The following is a 14,476-nucleotide window of genomic DNA, read 5'->3' on the forward strand; positions in this document are numbered from 1 at the left end:
ATTAGTTCCCATACATCACAGAAAGAGCCCCCAGGGAACTGACTTATCGTACGTAGTTCCCTGAAAACAGAGACACTTTTTCCCACTTTTTCAACATTGTCTTGATAACATTACTCTTCGCAAATTGATAGAAACGTCTGTTCTCCACTAAACATTTTATGTTTAATCTTAAATTAAATAGGACACTCATTTACTCATTCTCTAGCTTCATGAGAAGCGCCATGCCACCTGAACAAAGTTACAACTGAACATGTCACACCACTTAAGAAATTAACCAGTTTTCTCTACTTCTGCTACCAAGATGAGATTTGTCTAACTCACATGAGGATCTTAGTGAACAAGACTAGGCTCTCTGGAAGGCAAGAAAGTTTTAGTAACCTGGTGACAGCATGAGAAAATGTATCCAACCTTATTGAGTATTAGTAATATTAGAAAGGGACTTTTCTTCTGCTTCCTGCTTAAGCAGAAGACTGCCACATTTGATGTCCAGCGTTGAATCTGATGACTACGGTTTCTATTACACTTACGGATCAAATGTATTTGCATCACATCCCGTGTGAAGTGTGTGTTTCATTTTTCACTCTAGAGTCTCCCACAGATGCTTGAACTTCTGTTTGTAACACAACTGTATATCATAGTCAAATGTCTGCAAAAACCTTTACAAAAATTAAAGCAACAAATGATCGTCTCATAAAAAAAGAACACCATTTTATATCAAAGAGGCAGTATCATTTAAAATATATCGATTGGATACCAATGTTAGCATCTTTGGGTCTAAGTTAAATTCTTTCTCTGTTAAATTGGATTTCTAACATTTCACACGCCTTCAAGAATTAATAAATTAATTTCTGCCCTAACTAGTCAGATTTTATTTCTTAAGAAATGTTTTATGCATGGAAATTCTCCTTGTTGCTCTCAATGAACAACAATCATGGTGTTGGAATAACCAAACAAACATGCAGACCTATGAGAACATGTCACACTACCTATGTTAATATAATCAGTTTACCCTCAAGAGTTTCTACAGTGTTTTGGAAATCTTTGATCTTGTCAATTGGTTTGTTTTTATCATCTTACCTTTGCTCTGTACGTTTTGACCATCTTTAGCCTTCGAAGAAGCTCTTCTTTCTCTTGAACCTTCTTCATGAGTTCCCTCTTCTCCTCTAGGAGACCTCGGAGCTTTACATCAGTGCCCAAGGAAATATTATGTGGAGAATTCAACGGAGTTCTGATTGTGGGCCTAAAGGAACTCCGGTCTTGTTGGGGACTTTTCAAAGTGAGAGCCTCGGCAGATTTTTGAGCAATGCTTTCTTGAAGAGATGAAGGGCACTTATTTAACAAAAATAGATCCTCAGAAGCTGCAGTGTCATTTTTTTCAGAGTCCACTTTTAGACGCTTTGCCACAGTAGATAATGAACTAAACGAGCGTCGTGTTTTCTTCAGCCGTTCTCTTAAAGCTGCACTCAGAGGCTAAGGGGAAAAAAAAGATAATGGCATTCCTCAGCAAAACTCAGAAATTCTCTATATACTTAGTGTGCATCTTTACTGAGAAGTAGGTTTAGGGGTAGAAAGAGAGGAGGACAGCATTCCTCTTTATTGTGGCAATTTCTGCAAATGAAAACTTCTCAGTGTGAGAGTGCTTGAAAGGAAGGGTGTACATACACATGGATAGAAAGAATGACGGATGAGTATTTGAGGATAGTGGTAACTAACAGTCTGAGATAGCTTTGAGCCTAGTATTGAACTCCTCACTAGAGTGAGTCAGAGAACGTATTTTTCTTTGGAAGCGGCAGAAGGTTCTATTGTCTGTCTCTCATTACTACCAAAGGTAGCCATTATGATACCAGCAAGGCTAAACATTACTTCCACATGTTTGGCCTAAGGTCACAAGACCAGTATCACTTTCAGTGGATTCTCTACTATGACTACACAAAGACTCATCCCCCACCTGAGCACCAAGGAAGGTGGTAAGCCACCTCTCTGCAGGACACTTCACTGGGACTGATCAGAAAGCACATACAGTCCAACCACAGGGCAAAGGTGGAAGGCAGGGAGACTCAACACCCTTTTCAGTGATAACTGAATTGAGAAAACCCAGAACACAGAGTCACAGGGCAGATTTCCGCAAAACCTATCATCAACAGGTTACAGGACAAAAGAACACTGTGTAAAAAGAGTCTTGCATAAGTAGTCCCAAATTTACAATTCCCTTCCATCACCCCGGGACATGCCTGTCAAGAAAGCTAAAGATTCTACAAAGCAATAACGCTTTTCTAACTACAGGTAAATGAACATTTCCCAAAGCCTTGTCACGGTAGGGTTTGGGCTATGTTTGAAGAAAACTGATGGAAGCTGTCACACAAGAGTTCTACAGTTCACCTTTTCAAACTGCTCAGATTCCTTTTCAGTTTACGACCCTAGAGCTGACTGTGAAGTACTTAATATTTCAGGCAATTATTCAGCTCATGTATATCTCCAATATAGCTACCCTCAGTTCCTGTCTTCCTTCATATAACAAGTACAATATTTGGTGACACGACTGGCTTAGCACTTCCAGTTTCTTGTTTTATCAGTGAGTTAGTGGCCCAACTAGGTCCTAAAGGCAGCAACTGTAGCTCTAAAAGACAAGGTATTAAGAATGATAAAGTAACTGGGCGACATACTAATGACGTGCCATGGCAAATTGCTCCTAGTCCAACTGTTAGATTGCACAATTTTATTCTTTCCAGTTCTCTATTTTACTCCTGGGTAAGAAATCGCCCAAACATCTGGAAAAGCCCTAATATTACCACAAACCGCATTATTGCTTTTAACATGCTCACTGCGACAGACGAGCTGCAAGCGCAGGAGTCTGACTGATACTGAAAATGCAAATGTGCATCTCAGCTAATAAGGCACAAATAATTTCACCCTGCACCCCAGTGTCGCAAAGGGCAAGGCGTCCGGAAGATGGAACCATCTCTAAAGTTCACTGAACGGAGAAGGTGGCCTTCTGGCCTCGCCATCCTTCACCACCTTCCTCCAGAACCAGAATCAGACTTCCTCAACCCCAATCCAAGCCCTGTAGTGAGAAAGGGAGTACGCAGGTTATGGTGTACTGGTGCTCCACATTCAGCTGAAATCTTCTGTCGTGGAACCAGACTTCCAGCATTACTGCCTGGTGAAAAACAGACAGGAAAGACAGGATGTGCCGGGTGTAGGCAGCACATGTCATGCCTGATGGGATTAGGACGGGGAAATGTTTGCATAAAGGATTGGCGTTTGCTTGAGAGGGAATGCCTATCTGAGGAGGCAGAAAAGCCTCCATTAGTTACGACTAAAATTATGACGTGGGCGAAAAGGTAATGCATTATTTTCATATTCTTATTGAACACTGGACATAATTCTCCTTCAATTTACAATCCACAGCGTTCACATGATGCCAAATTCTGTGTGGAGAATTGTCTAGAAGCCTTAAAACAAATGACAATAGCTTTTAGAGGTGAACCCCAAACGTTCATTAGGAAACGCCACTCTCCTGATTCCTGCCCAATCCTGATCAAGGGAATTAGTGGACGACGGGTTTTGCCATCGTTGGCCCTACCTCAACTGGAACCCATTCCATTAAAGGGACTTTGACATCACATATTTTTCTTCAGAATACAGTGAAGGCAACGGTCGTGTCTTCAGATCATTTGATTCTAACTTAAATGTTCATGTTACCTTTGTGATTCTGAACGTGTTTAACAAAATATAACCTGAGCCTCTAACCTTGCCATAAAATAAATATTTTCTTAACACCATATACTACCTTTCTAAAATACACAAATAAAACATTCAAACACCTTCATTTGCCCTTTCTCTGCAATCGCCTTATTTTTTTCTTACATTTTGGCATGCCGTTCAAAAACAGGCACAGTCATTCTTAAAGATCCCAGATCTACAATTTAAATGACATTATATGCTACTGCTTGGCAATATCTAATCTGTGCACCCGCGAATAAAACACGGTGGGGTTTTCTACACTATTAAGGAGGCCCTTAAATAAATATTGGTTCTCTTTAATAGCATTTGTTCAATAAACAGTTTCCTACATTTAATAAATATTTCCTTGTGGATCAATTAGTGGTTTCTTAATAGTCTACACACCAAAAGTTACACTTGTCGTTTTGATGCCCTTGATAAGGTCACTCTCCTGTGAGGGGCTTGACAACTAATTGGTTGACTTTAGCGGCACTGTCACTGGATAGTTTTGCCTCATTGGAGATTATTTGCCTTCCATTTCAGTTTTCATTATATGCATTTTGTGTGCCACATCATCTTGAACAAAACCATGAACTTACTTTGATAGATAAGAAAATGCTCATTTTGAGGCACCTCACGAAACCATAAATGAGTCCCATTTGTAGGGTTGCAATTACGAACCACAGCAGAAGATGTGCTAAACAGGAGATTGTTTTAAAGGTCATTTGACACGTTTAAATTAGGAATTACATGGATCAAAAAGAACAAACACAATCAATTACAAAAGGACAATTCAATAGGCCCCTACACAGTTTGTCTCGTGTTATTCATACCTGTTTAGCAGAGAGATTACTCTGCAAAGGAGCTGGAGACACAAACACAGGAGACGCGCTGCAAACCGCTGGAGATCCTGCTGGTGGGCTTTCCATCATGAAGCCAGATGGTGCTTTACTCTGAAGACAAAAAAACACATAACAAGAAGCTTCGTATAAATGTGCGTTTTTAAGCTTTTTTGAAGATAGTCAATTTTTATAGTTGGTCATTAAGTTCTGTAAAGTACCATCCCTTAAAAAGCAACAGCTTGTTCTCACCAATTTCTATGAATTTGAATTTTAACCATTATCAGGGGTGAAAATAAGTCAACACCTAAATGTATCTCCTGACGTGATATCAGGGTCACTCTACAAAAAAACGGTGCCTTTTGGGACCCTGCCCTGCATCTAACCACACCAACCTTTCCATGTAATGCTAATGGCGTCCAGGGCACGGGCGAGGTTCTAAGCATGTGAGGTTTTCATCTAAACACTTTCAAAGTGTGACTTTAAACCCTGTGTGGTCTATGGCGTGCATGTGGGGCAGAACAAGGTATAAGGCAGTGTATGTGTAATGCCTGCACAGAATGAATGGGGATTTCAGCCAGCTGCTTAAGCTATATTTAATTTCTACTTAATAAATTCAACATTCAATAACGGTTCTGTGACTCATAGCTGCTTTTCTGTACCATAAAATGCAAGGCACCTTCATGTTAGTCTGGGCTTCTAAAATACAAGTAATACAGGGCTGGTAGTGTACTATTAAAATACCTCAATCGATTATACTGATATGGAGTAGTCAAATAATGCAAGGGCTCATCATGTGCCAATATATGGCCATACCAAGCACTCACCCTGCACACTTCTCACTCAGCATTGACACAGGCACACGAACATACAACCCAGCTTATACACTCATATTGGCACAACACTCACCCCTCACTATCCCTCAGGCTCCCATTTTCTGTCCTGGCCATCCCAGTCTCTCCCTTTCATAATCCCCTTTCTATTTGCCTGACCCTCACCAGCCCCATCCTGCCCTCATCTGCGTGCCTGGGAGCAGGAAAGCAACCCCTTCTCACCTAAAAGCCACGGTTCTAGCTCAACCTTGTCATACATGGACACATCTTCCGACATCAGGAGACTACTATTAGTAGGGAAGCCAATTTTCCATGATCACTTTGCAGGTTACTTTGCCAGTGTGAAGAGACATCATAGGCAGAGACATCAGAAGACATTTGCTGGGGAGCAAGGGGTTTTTGAGCCGTGCAGCACATTTTTACGATTTCATTTGAAACCCCCCACTCCTAAATCAAGCCATCTTAAAAGATTATCCCACCCGAAGATTGAGTGTGTCGAGTGTGATTACTATCCATTCTGTATTTGAGTTCTAATCCCTCCAAGAGCTTCAGGAGTAAGCACTGGCTGCTGGCTACTGCACCATACGAGAGACATGCTGAGAAAATAAACAACTCTGGTCTAAATTGAATGAAACAATCTTAAGCTCTGCAACGCTACTGCCAAATATCAGTATTTGCCAAGAACACTGTCCATAAACCATCTATTGCCACAGGACCTGGCCCAGTGGGTACTCTTTAGCCATGGAACTAGGATACCTGATGTCTAATATCATATTTATCACTTCACTTAAATATGCTGACAATAAACTTTGTAGTCTCAAAGTTACAGGATGCACAATACTGTGGCATTTACCTAGGAAGGGTTGTCCGCTGGCCTTGCCATCAAAATAACTGTCACACCCTAGTTGTGGTCTAGGTGGAAACTGGATGCAGGAGACCTCAACTTGTAATTCAGGCCTCCCATATGGGCAAATTGTGTGCTATTTTGGCAATCTCATTTTCAACTTATTCCTCTGGTCCCTTTTTAGGAAGATCTGAAGTATTTAGAATCAATGTAAAAGCTACAAGTAAGAGTGTGGTTAATAAATGGACAGGATGTTACCTTGGGGGAAGTGGATCTCAGGGAGAATGGACCAGTCTGGTGGGGTATCCATCAAAGTGCAATATGGTGGTAAAGGTATAGCCTTTGTAGCAAGTTGCACTGTACTGCAGTCTTGGGTCTACTCCTTTAATAGACTGTATTATCCTGAGCAAATCATACTCTCCCTGTGGCTCGGTCCACTGAGCTGACAAATCTCAGCACTTTCAAAAAGCCTTCAGGGAAGGAATAAATACCAAGGGTAAACTTCCAGGATATGTCCCCAACATGGTCTCCGTTCGCACATTCAGGGGGCTGAACTTGCAATCTCTATACCTGAACATGATCCTGGAACTGCACTGTGCAGGATCATTCCTGTGCCAGAGCTCCTCCCTTTAAGGCACAAATAGATACCTCTTTTCCAGCCTGTAAGGGATTGAAAGAGTAGATCAGGTGTGGCAGGAACCAAAATATAGGGCATAAAGCATCCTGCAGTGCCTTTTGGCAGGCACCAGGACAGGAGTCACCAAATGCTGGTCACTTTAGACCGATGAATAATAGGAGTAGAAAGGGGGAAACAAAGGCATAGAGGAAGCAAATGTAGAAAAGGGGAAGACACAAAGGGTAGATGAAAAAGAAAAGGAAAAGCGGGGAGAGGTGAGCAGAAAGGGGGATGATGAAATAGTGTGTTCACAACATGGAGGGGTGCAAAGAGTGCAAACAGGCACCGGACAGTGATAAACTACAGAAAGGTTAGGTTACAGAAAGAGATGAGTAGCACCTAGAGGTTTTGTGTATCAGCAGCCCAGGTGGTCCAGTCCCCTTTGCCATGCGTTGAGGTAACCACAGCTGCAGCTGATTGGCCAGCACCGGACCAGAACACTTCCACCCACGCTATTCAGGGCTTTCTGCTGCAATCCCAGAGCTATCTTCCCCCTCTGGCCTTTTTCCAGTCAAGGGTGAAGAGCCCACTCTGTGGAACTGAACCCCAGGCTGCCTCTAAACCCAACATAACTCTAAACTGCATTCTATATGCAGCCCAACACTAGAAAACCCCAGAACCTTCTCCAATAGCCCTGTGGTGCACAGGAACATATTTTTGTTGTAAGGCTGAGATAGAAATATATGAATAGCGAGGCTGCACCACTAAACACCTGAATATATATAGGGCCCATGGTCTACACATCCACTTTAACATGAACCATACTGCTGAGCCCCCTTTCTGCTTACCTCTTCCCTTGGCTATGTGGACAAATTGAATTTATTACTGTTCTGACTATAACTGCTGATATCAAAGATAGTCATTGAGAAGCCGCGTAGGAGCTCCCGTCATGCTCTGTGGCTAACCACAGGCTCAGGGAAGGACGCGCGTCCTGAATCGGACGCGCTTATGGCGGCGATGCGTTTTTGAAAGCGGAAAAAGACTTTGAAGTTCACCAGACTTCTAGGAAGCTCCCGCTCCCCCCCGTTTTTGGTCATCTGGAGTGGGCTTGGAGTGCTGCCCCTCTGCTATTTCGACCTCTGTGACTTCTGCTGCGGCTGGAATCTGCTTCTTCCCCTAAAGAGGCTTGGCAAGTGCGTGTCTGGATTCCTGCCCTGAGGAAAGGAGGACTGGTCTCTCTAAAGGAAAGGGAGGTGAGGTGGGGGCTACGGACTACAATATTCTCTGTCAGTGTGGGAGTTTAGTTTTTTTTTTTTTAATCTGAATAAGTCTTACTGCTGCAGGCACTGTCTGGTGAGCTCCTGGTGCAGTGCACGCACTGTTAAAACAAAGCGCCCAGCCCCATCTGACAATCACCTGAATATGGATCCATCTTTAAACACCGCCCTTCTGCCAACCACTGACTCAGCTCTTAGGAATACTTCTCCTCACAGCTTCCCACCCTCTATGACTTGCTCGGTGGGTCAAAATTCTGACTCTGACTCTCTGCTTGGAGAGGCTAGAAACCTGGACCCGGACCTGGATTTAAATCTGCAGTTAATGAATAAAGTTAACCCACCTCAGAACCAATTGGCCTCGAGCTGTAACTCCGAAGCTAATCACAGCCAGGCTCTGGATATGGGCGCAGGCTCCCAGCTACTGTATCCTCTGTTTGGTGGACTGGCGAAGGGCCAAAAAGTTGTTGCTGCCCCACTGACTAGTGACTCTGCTCCTCAGGCAAACAGCTCCCTACTCGATCTATCCCGCGAGTCCTGAGAGTCAATTTCTGCATCAGGGATAAGTACTACAGCCGCCCCCCCATAGAACTCCTCTGTTAATGGACCCTCTGAATTGGCCCAAGATCAGCTGAACTTACAAGCAGGTTTTTTTTCCCATGCACCTAGAGACAAGGCAAGCTCCGATACCCCTTCAGAAAATTTGCTCCTTCAGATCTTAATTGAGTTAAAAGCTTTGACAAATTCGCAAAATGAGGCAAACCAGAGAACAGAATCGCAATTGAATTTAATTTCTAGTAAATACAGCAACATAATTTACGTATCAAGGAGGTCGAAGAGCAAGTGTCTGATCTGGAGGATGCCCACATCTCTGTGGAACCGTCAGTGGCAAAGTAGCAAGCAGATTTGTTAGACTTACAGATTTGGCTAGATAATGCGGAGAATCGCTCACGCAGATCTAGCCTGAGATTTACAGGAATTCCTGAAGGGAGGAAAAATGGACAGACTGTCACAAATTTAATTACGGATCTTATCCTGCATCATGTGCTTTCTTAACCAGCGGATAAACATTTTGATCTTACCATCATGCGGGCCCATCGGGTTCCTGCAGTACAGCCACCCCATGCAAAGTATCCTCAAACTATTCTCGTAAATTTTGGTGACTTTCGTGTCAATGAACGCATCCTTCAACAAGCGATTAAGAGTAAAATACATCAGGTCCCTGGCGATTTTGCCTTCAAAATTTTCTCAGATATGTCGGTGGCGGCTGCACATCGGAGGAGAACTGAAAGGGATGATTCTGGTATTCCACAAAGCTGGCGCTCCGGCAGAACTTGTACAGCAATCTAAACTTAAAGTGTTTTTTTAGGGACATTCTAATCTTATTCATACAGTTGATGCTGCTAAGACTTTGTTGCATTCAATTCAAAAGCAGTCTGGGTGGGGGGGCTAAAAGGGAGGGGAAAATATGAATAGGAGAGGGGGAGAGGAGGACAGATTATGCACTAGGAGGGGGAATGTTGTTTGAGAAAGGTGGATTTCACAGAGTGTAAATCTAATGCGTTACTATGGCACTTACATTCCAGTCCCTTTGGAGCCTATGGTATAGGGCGCCATGCCAAGGCACCCGATTTGGGAAGGATGGGGCTAGGGGGTAAGGGGTGGCCCCGGATTGCTCAGATGGGAGGGCCCCAGGAGCTGGCCACCTAAGGGTGGAGATAGGGGTTTTGGGCAGGTGTTGGGACGGCTGGCAAGGGGTACAGGATCCCGGTTTTCCACACTAAATCCTAGCTGCGCACAATTCAGAATGATTAAGGTTACAAACTGGGTGATATTATTTGGACCAGGCCAATGCTCGAATTCCCTGGTGGGTTCAGATCACGTGCTTCTTCGGCTATTTTTTATGAGAACCCAATGGCAAGGTTGAACTTCTCATTAAGAATAGTTTCCTGGAATGTCAACGGCTTAAATAATCGGAGGAAAAGGTCTGTAATTGAAGAGAGGGTAACTGCCCTAAATCCATCGGTTATTCTATTACAGGAAACTCATATCCCAGCTAAAAAAGTTGCGGGCTTCCACATGTTTAAAAAGTTTGCCAATTTTAAGGTGGTTGCCGCAGCCCCAGCAGCTCACGGAGGCGTGGCGGTCATTTTGGCTAGAGGCCTTAATGCTCGGGCACTTGACTTTCTCTGCGATCCCGAAGGATGATGGTGCTGGGTGCACTGTTTAATTGCTAAAGAAAGATTTATCTTCTTTCGTTTTTATGCACCCTTGCTAGATGACCCCGCCCCTTTCGTAGGACTGTTTCAATCCCTGTTGCAACTATTAGGTAAAATTATTATTGGTGGGGATTCTAACTTTCTTCAGGATCCATTTTTGGACACTACTGTTAGGGGTAAGAAACAACAAAAGCCCAGAGTTGCCAAAATCTTTAAAGACTATAAGTGTTGATGCTTTGTGATCCTTGGAGAATGAGTGCCCCAAACGAGAGAGAGTATACGTGCATCTCAACCCTGTTTAAAAGCGCCTCCCACATTGATTTTTTTCTGATCTCTAAAACATTGCGTTTTAAGACTCAGTCGGTGCGGCACTCTGGCTTATCTGACCATGCCTCCCTGGTGCTGGAAGTGTCTCTTTTTTCAGATGTCTCCAAGCCGCAGCCTAGAAGGTGGGTCTTTAACCAACAGCTCCTTCAAGATGAGGGATGGGTACAGATCTCCAAGGACAAAATAAGTTAAATTTCAAATTTAATCAGGGATCTTCAACTCCGGCTATAGTCTGGGATTCGTTTAAGGCCTTTTTCAGGGGTTTGGTCATCTCCAAGGAAGCAGCAGACAAATCTTCCCAGAGACAGCAAGCCAGGGCTCTGGAAGAGGCAGTGCAAAGGTGTTTAACTACTTACCTACATGCCCCCATGGAAAACAATAGACAGTCTTTTGAATTAGCTAAAAAAAGCACTGGCCAACATTTTGTTTTAAGAAGGTTGATATAGGATATCAGGCTCATAGGCAAAAGGTATATGAAGAGAGTAATTTCACAGGCAAATTCCTGGCATGGCAGGCTCGGGATCAAATTGCTGGCAATATGATACATGCATTGAGATGCCCTGTCACCGGGGTTAGGCATACTGACCCCAGAGTTGTGGATGAAATTATGCTTGAACAGTATAGGCAAATTTACAGCCATGCTCCAGTTATTGACCCCAGGACCATTAGGAATTCCTGGGGAAACTGGATATTCCTAGTCTTACAGAAGAAGACAGCAATGCTCTAATACAGCCATTTACGAAGTTAGAACTCCTTGAGGTTGTCAAGAACCTCCCCATGGGGAAGGCTTGTGGACCTGATGGCTTTCCAGCTGAATTCTATAAAGGTTTCATTAAAGTAGTCACTGGCGATTTTTTGTCTTTAATTAATGGCCTGCTTAAGGGCGAACAGATTCCCAACTCTCGGCACTCGGGAATGTGGTTAGTTTTCCCAAAAAGAATAAGGACAGGGAAAATCCTAATGCATATTGTCCAATCTCTTTGCTAAATACATATTATAAAATTATTACAAAACTTCTGGCTAATAGGCTCAATGGGGTTGTCAATAAACTGGTGCATCCTGATCAGAACGGGTTTATTGCTGGTCGGCAACTTGCAACTAATATGCACTACTTAGCCGAGGCTCTTGATTATTTCGCTTCTAATAACATTTCTGCCATCATCCTTTTATTAGATGCGGAAAAAGCATTTGATTTTGTTGTGTGGGATACACTCTTTGCAATATTGTCTAGCTATAAGGTGCCCTATCAGGTCTCCGCATTAATTCAAAGGCTGTATTCAAACTCTGAAGCCAATATTATTATTAATTCCGCTTGTGTTGGTCAACTTCAAGCACAACGTGGGACTCAGCAAGGTTGCCCTTTATCTCCTATACTCTTTGCTCTCTTCATTGAGCCTTTAGTCATTAAAATCAGACAAAATAATCGGATTCATTCCCCCCTTGAAGTCAATGGGGAGATCAAACTGTATGCTGATGATATCATTATGTTTTTACATGAAGAGAGAATCTCCCAGGAAGCGGCTTTTAATGTGTTTGCCAAATTTGAGCAAATTGGTGGCTACAAGATCAATATGAGTAAGACCGATATTATTCTGTGTGGCACTTCTTCTATTAAACTGCTCCCAGAATTAAGGCACTGTGTGAATGCTATGCCAAAGAGATACCTTGGGATTAACTTTTCAGTCGATATAGGAGACCTGTATGACCTTAATTACGCCCCGCTGCTCTCGAAAACTCAAGCTCTGCTTGCTCAATGGGGGTCTCTCCTCCTTTCTATATTAGGTCGAATTGCATTGATCAAAATGTCAGTATTACCATTATTTAACTTTTTGTTCTCAGCCATCCCTTGTGTATTAACATACATTTTTTTTATTTTAAACTGGAGTCTATGTTTCGCCTATATATTTGGCAAAATCAGAAGGCACGAGCTGCATTAAGCACATTATGCGCGGATAGAGAAAAGGGGGGTTTAGCATTACCCAATTTTAAAGATTATTACTTTGTCTTTTTTGTGCATTATTTCACTAATTTTAAAGCAGATCAATCTGTAGGCTGTTTGTTCACTAATGACTTTCGTGAATTAATATGCAGGGAGCACGATATTCCGAATCCAGCACTTTTGGTGCAATCTCCAAAAAGAGCTCGCTATAAGATTCCTAAATGGCTCTTTAAAAGAAAATCAGATTTATTTAGAAGATATTCAAACCCATATTTGCATTTTTACATTCCTCTTGCACAGTTTACGCTACGCTCTGGCGCTCAGCTCAATTCAGACGTAGTAAGGAAATGGGAGCATGCAGGATTTAGTAGAATTGGGGATTTTCGCTTTAATGACAACTGGGAAATTCCCTTAAACATTCAGATGGTTGTCCCAAATAATTTCCTTTTGGTGGGATCCTATAACACTATGCTTCACAGTTTAAGGGATTTGGATATCGATTTAATCATTAATACTCAGGCGTTAGTTGGCGAATTGGTTGACCACCCTGGGATAAGGCGTGCAGGTACATGGAGAAGGCTAGTCTGGAGAGGGATAAGGTTGATCTCGGGGCAAAGGTGGCAAGAAAATGGGTCCGCCAGGAGGTCCTTGACCTCTCAAGAGAGTGCTGGGAGAGGATTAATCATTTAAAGTTTACAGTACTTAGAGGTGCAAATTATTTTTTAGTAAATGGCTACTATAGCGAGCCCCGCAAACCTTATCCCGTGTGGTGCCTAGCTGTCCTGATCTCTGCTTTCGTTGTAAGGCAGTAGGGGTGGCGGGTCGGATACATGTGATTGGGACATGTCAGTTCATACAGGAATACTAGGATGGAATATTCAAGATGTTAACAACTATGGCTCAGGTTATTATAACTCCCGGTGTATTCGGTTGATGTGCTTGGGTTTCGACCCCAAGGCAAGGCTCCCATCTAGGTGGGAAAAAACTCATTTTTATCGCCACGGTGGTTGCTAGATCTCTCCTGTTAAGAAACTGGCGATCTGAGTTATCTCCCACCCCTAAAGAATGGCTGAGTAAAATGATGCAAGTCAGAAATCAGGAAATGAGATATGTTAGGAGAATACGAAGTGGTAAAAAGTTTTTCCTGATCTGGGGTGAACTCTTTTTAGGCAATCATTGGTAAATCTCTTCTGGGTTAAATCACCTAATGAATGTGCGTAGCTACCTAGTTTGCTTCTATCTGTCTAGAGCTTTCTCTCTGGAAACCATTGGTGAAGTTATTCAAGACAAAATATGGAATTGCAATGTTTTATTTTTTCTGTTATCTTGGTGGATCCTGATGAAAATCCAATAAAAAGAAATTTAAAAAAAGAGAAAAAACAAAATAGTCATTGAATGACCTTGTGTTGTTTTGTTTATATATATCACAAAACTCAATAAACAGATAAAAAAAAGACACAAACCCACATTTTTAAACCAGCACTGGCAAAGCCAACATCTCAGGTCTAAAAGGCCTAGCTATCACCTTTGACAATGCTTTTTGGCATCAATACACATGTGCATGCATGTCCAGCAATCTTGAAATGTTTTTTCTATTAAAGAAAACTCATTCCAAGGTGGCCACTGATGTCTGAGTCATGATGATAGACAGCTAAAGGTATTTGTATGTGAAAAGACGTAGGGCCTGATTTAGATCCTGGTGGGGGGATTACTCCATCACAAATGGGACAGATATCCTATCTGCCGTATTACGATCGCCATAGGATATTATGGGATTGTGATAGAGAGGATGAGATATCATGTTTGTGACAGAGTAATCCCCTCTGCAAGTATTTAAATCAGGCCCTCATTGTCAGCTTAGA

At 42.5% G+C, this 14,476-nt stretch overlaps 1 protein-coding gene across 5 annotated transcripts in view; it reads right to left on the reverse strand.

The window, feature by feature from the left end:
* The window catches only part of SFR1 (SWI5 dependent homologous recombination repair protein 1), a 77,116-nt gene that overhangs the window by 32,376 nt on the left and 30,264 nt on the right, over nt 1-14,476 (reverse strand). For 4 of the 5 annotated variants that reach the window (XM_069239446.1, XM_069239448.1, XM_069239444.1 and 1 more), the window contains 2 exons: nt 4,557-4,676; nt 1,078-1,470 (listed from right to left, as the gene is read on the reverse strand). In XM_069239446.1, the coding sequence (XP_069095547.1) occupies nt 1,078-1,470; nt 4,557-4,655 (492 nt within the window). In that variant the 5' untranslated portion in view covers nt 4,656-4,676. Of the gene's footprint in view, nt 1-1,077; nt 1,471-4,556; nt 4,677-6,809; nt 6,900-14,476 lie in introns of all 5 variants that reach the window. The other variant, XM_069239445.1, reaches the window with a different exon arrangement.

The sequence above is a fragment of the Pleurodeles waltl genome, chromosome 6 (assembly GCF_031143425.1).
Source record: "Pleurodeles waltl isolate 20211129_DDA chromosome 6, aPleWal1.hap1.20221129, whole genome shotgun sequence".
Taxonomy (NCBI): Eukaryota; Metazoa; Chordata; class Amphibia; order Caudata; family Salamandridae; genus Pleurodeles; species Pleurodeles waltl.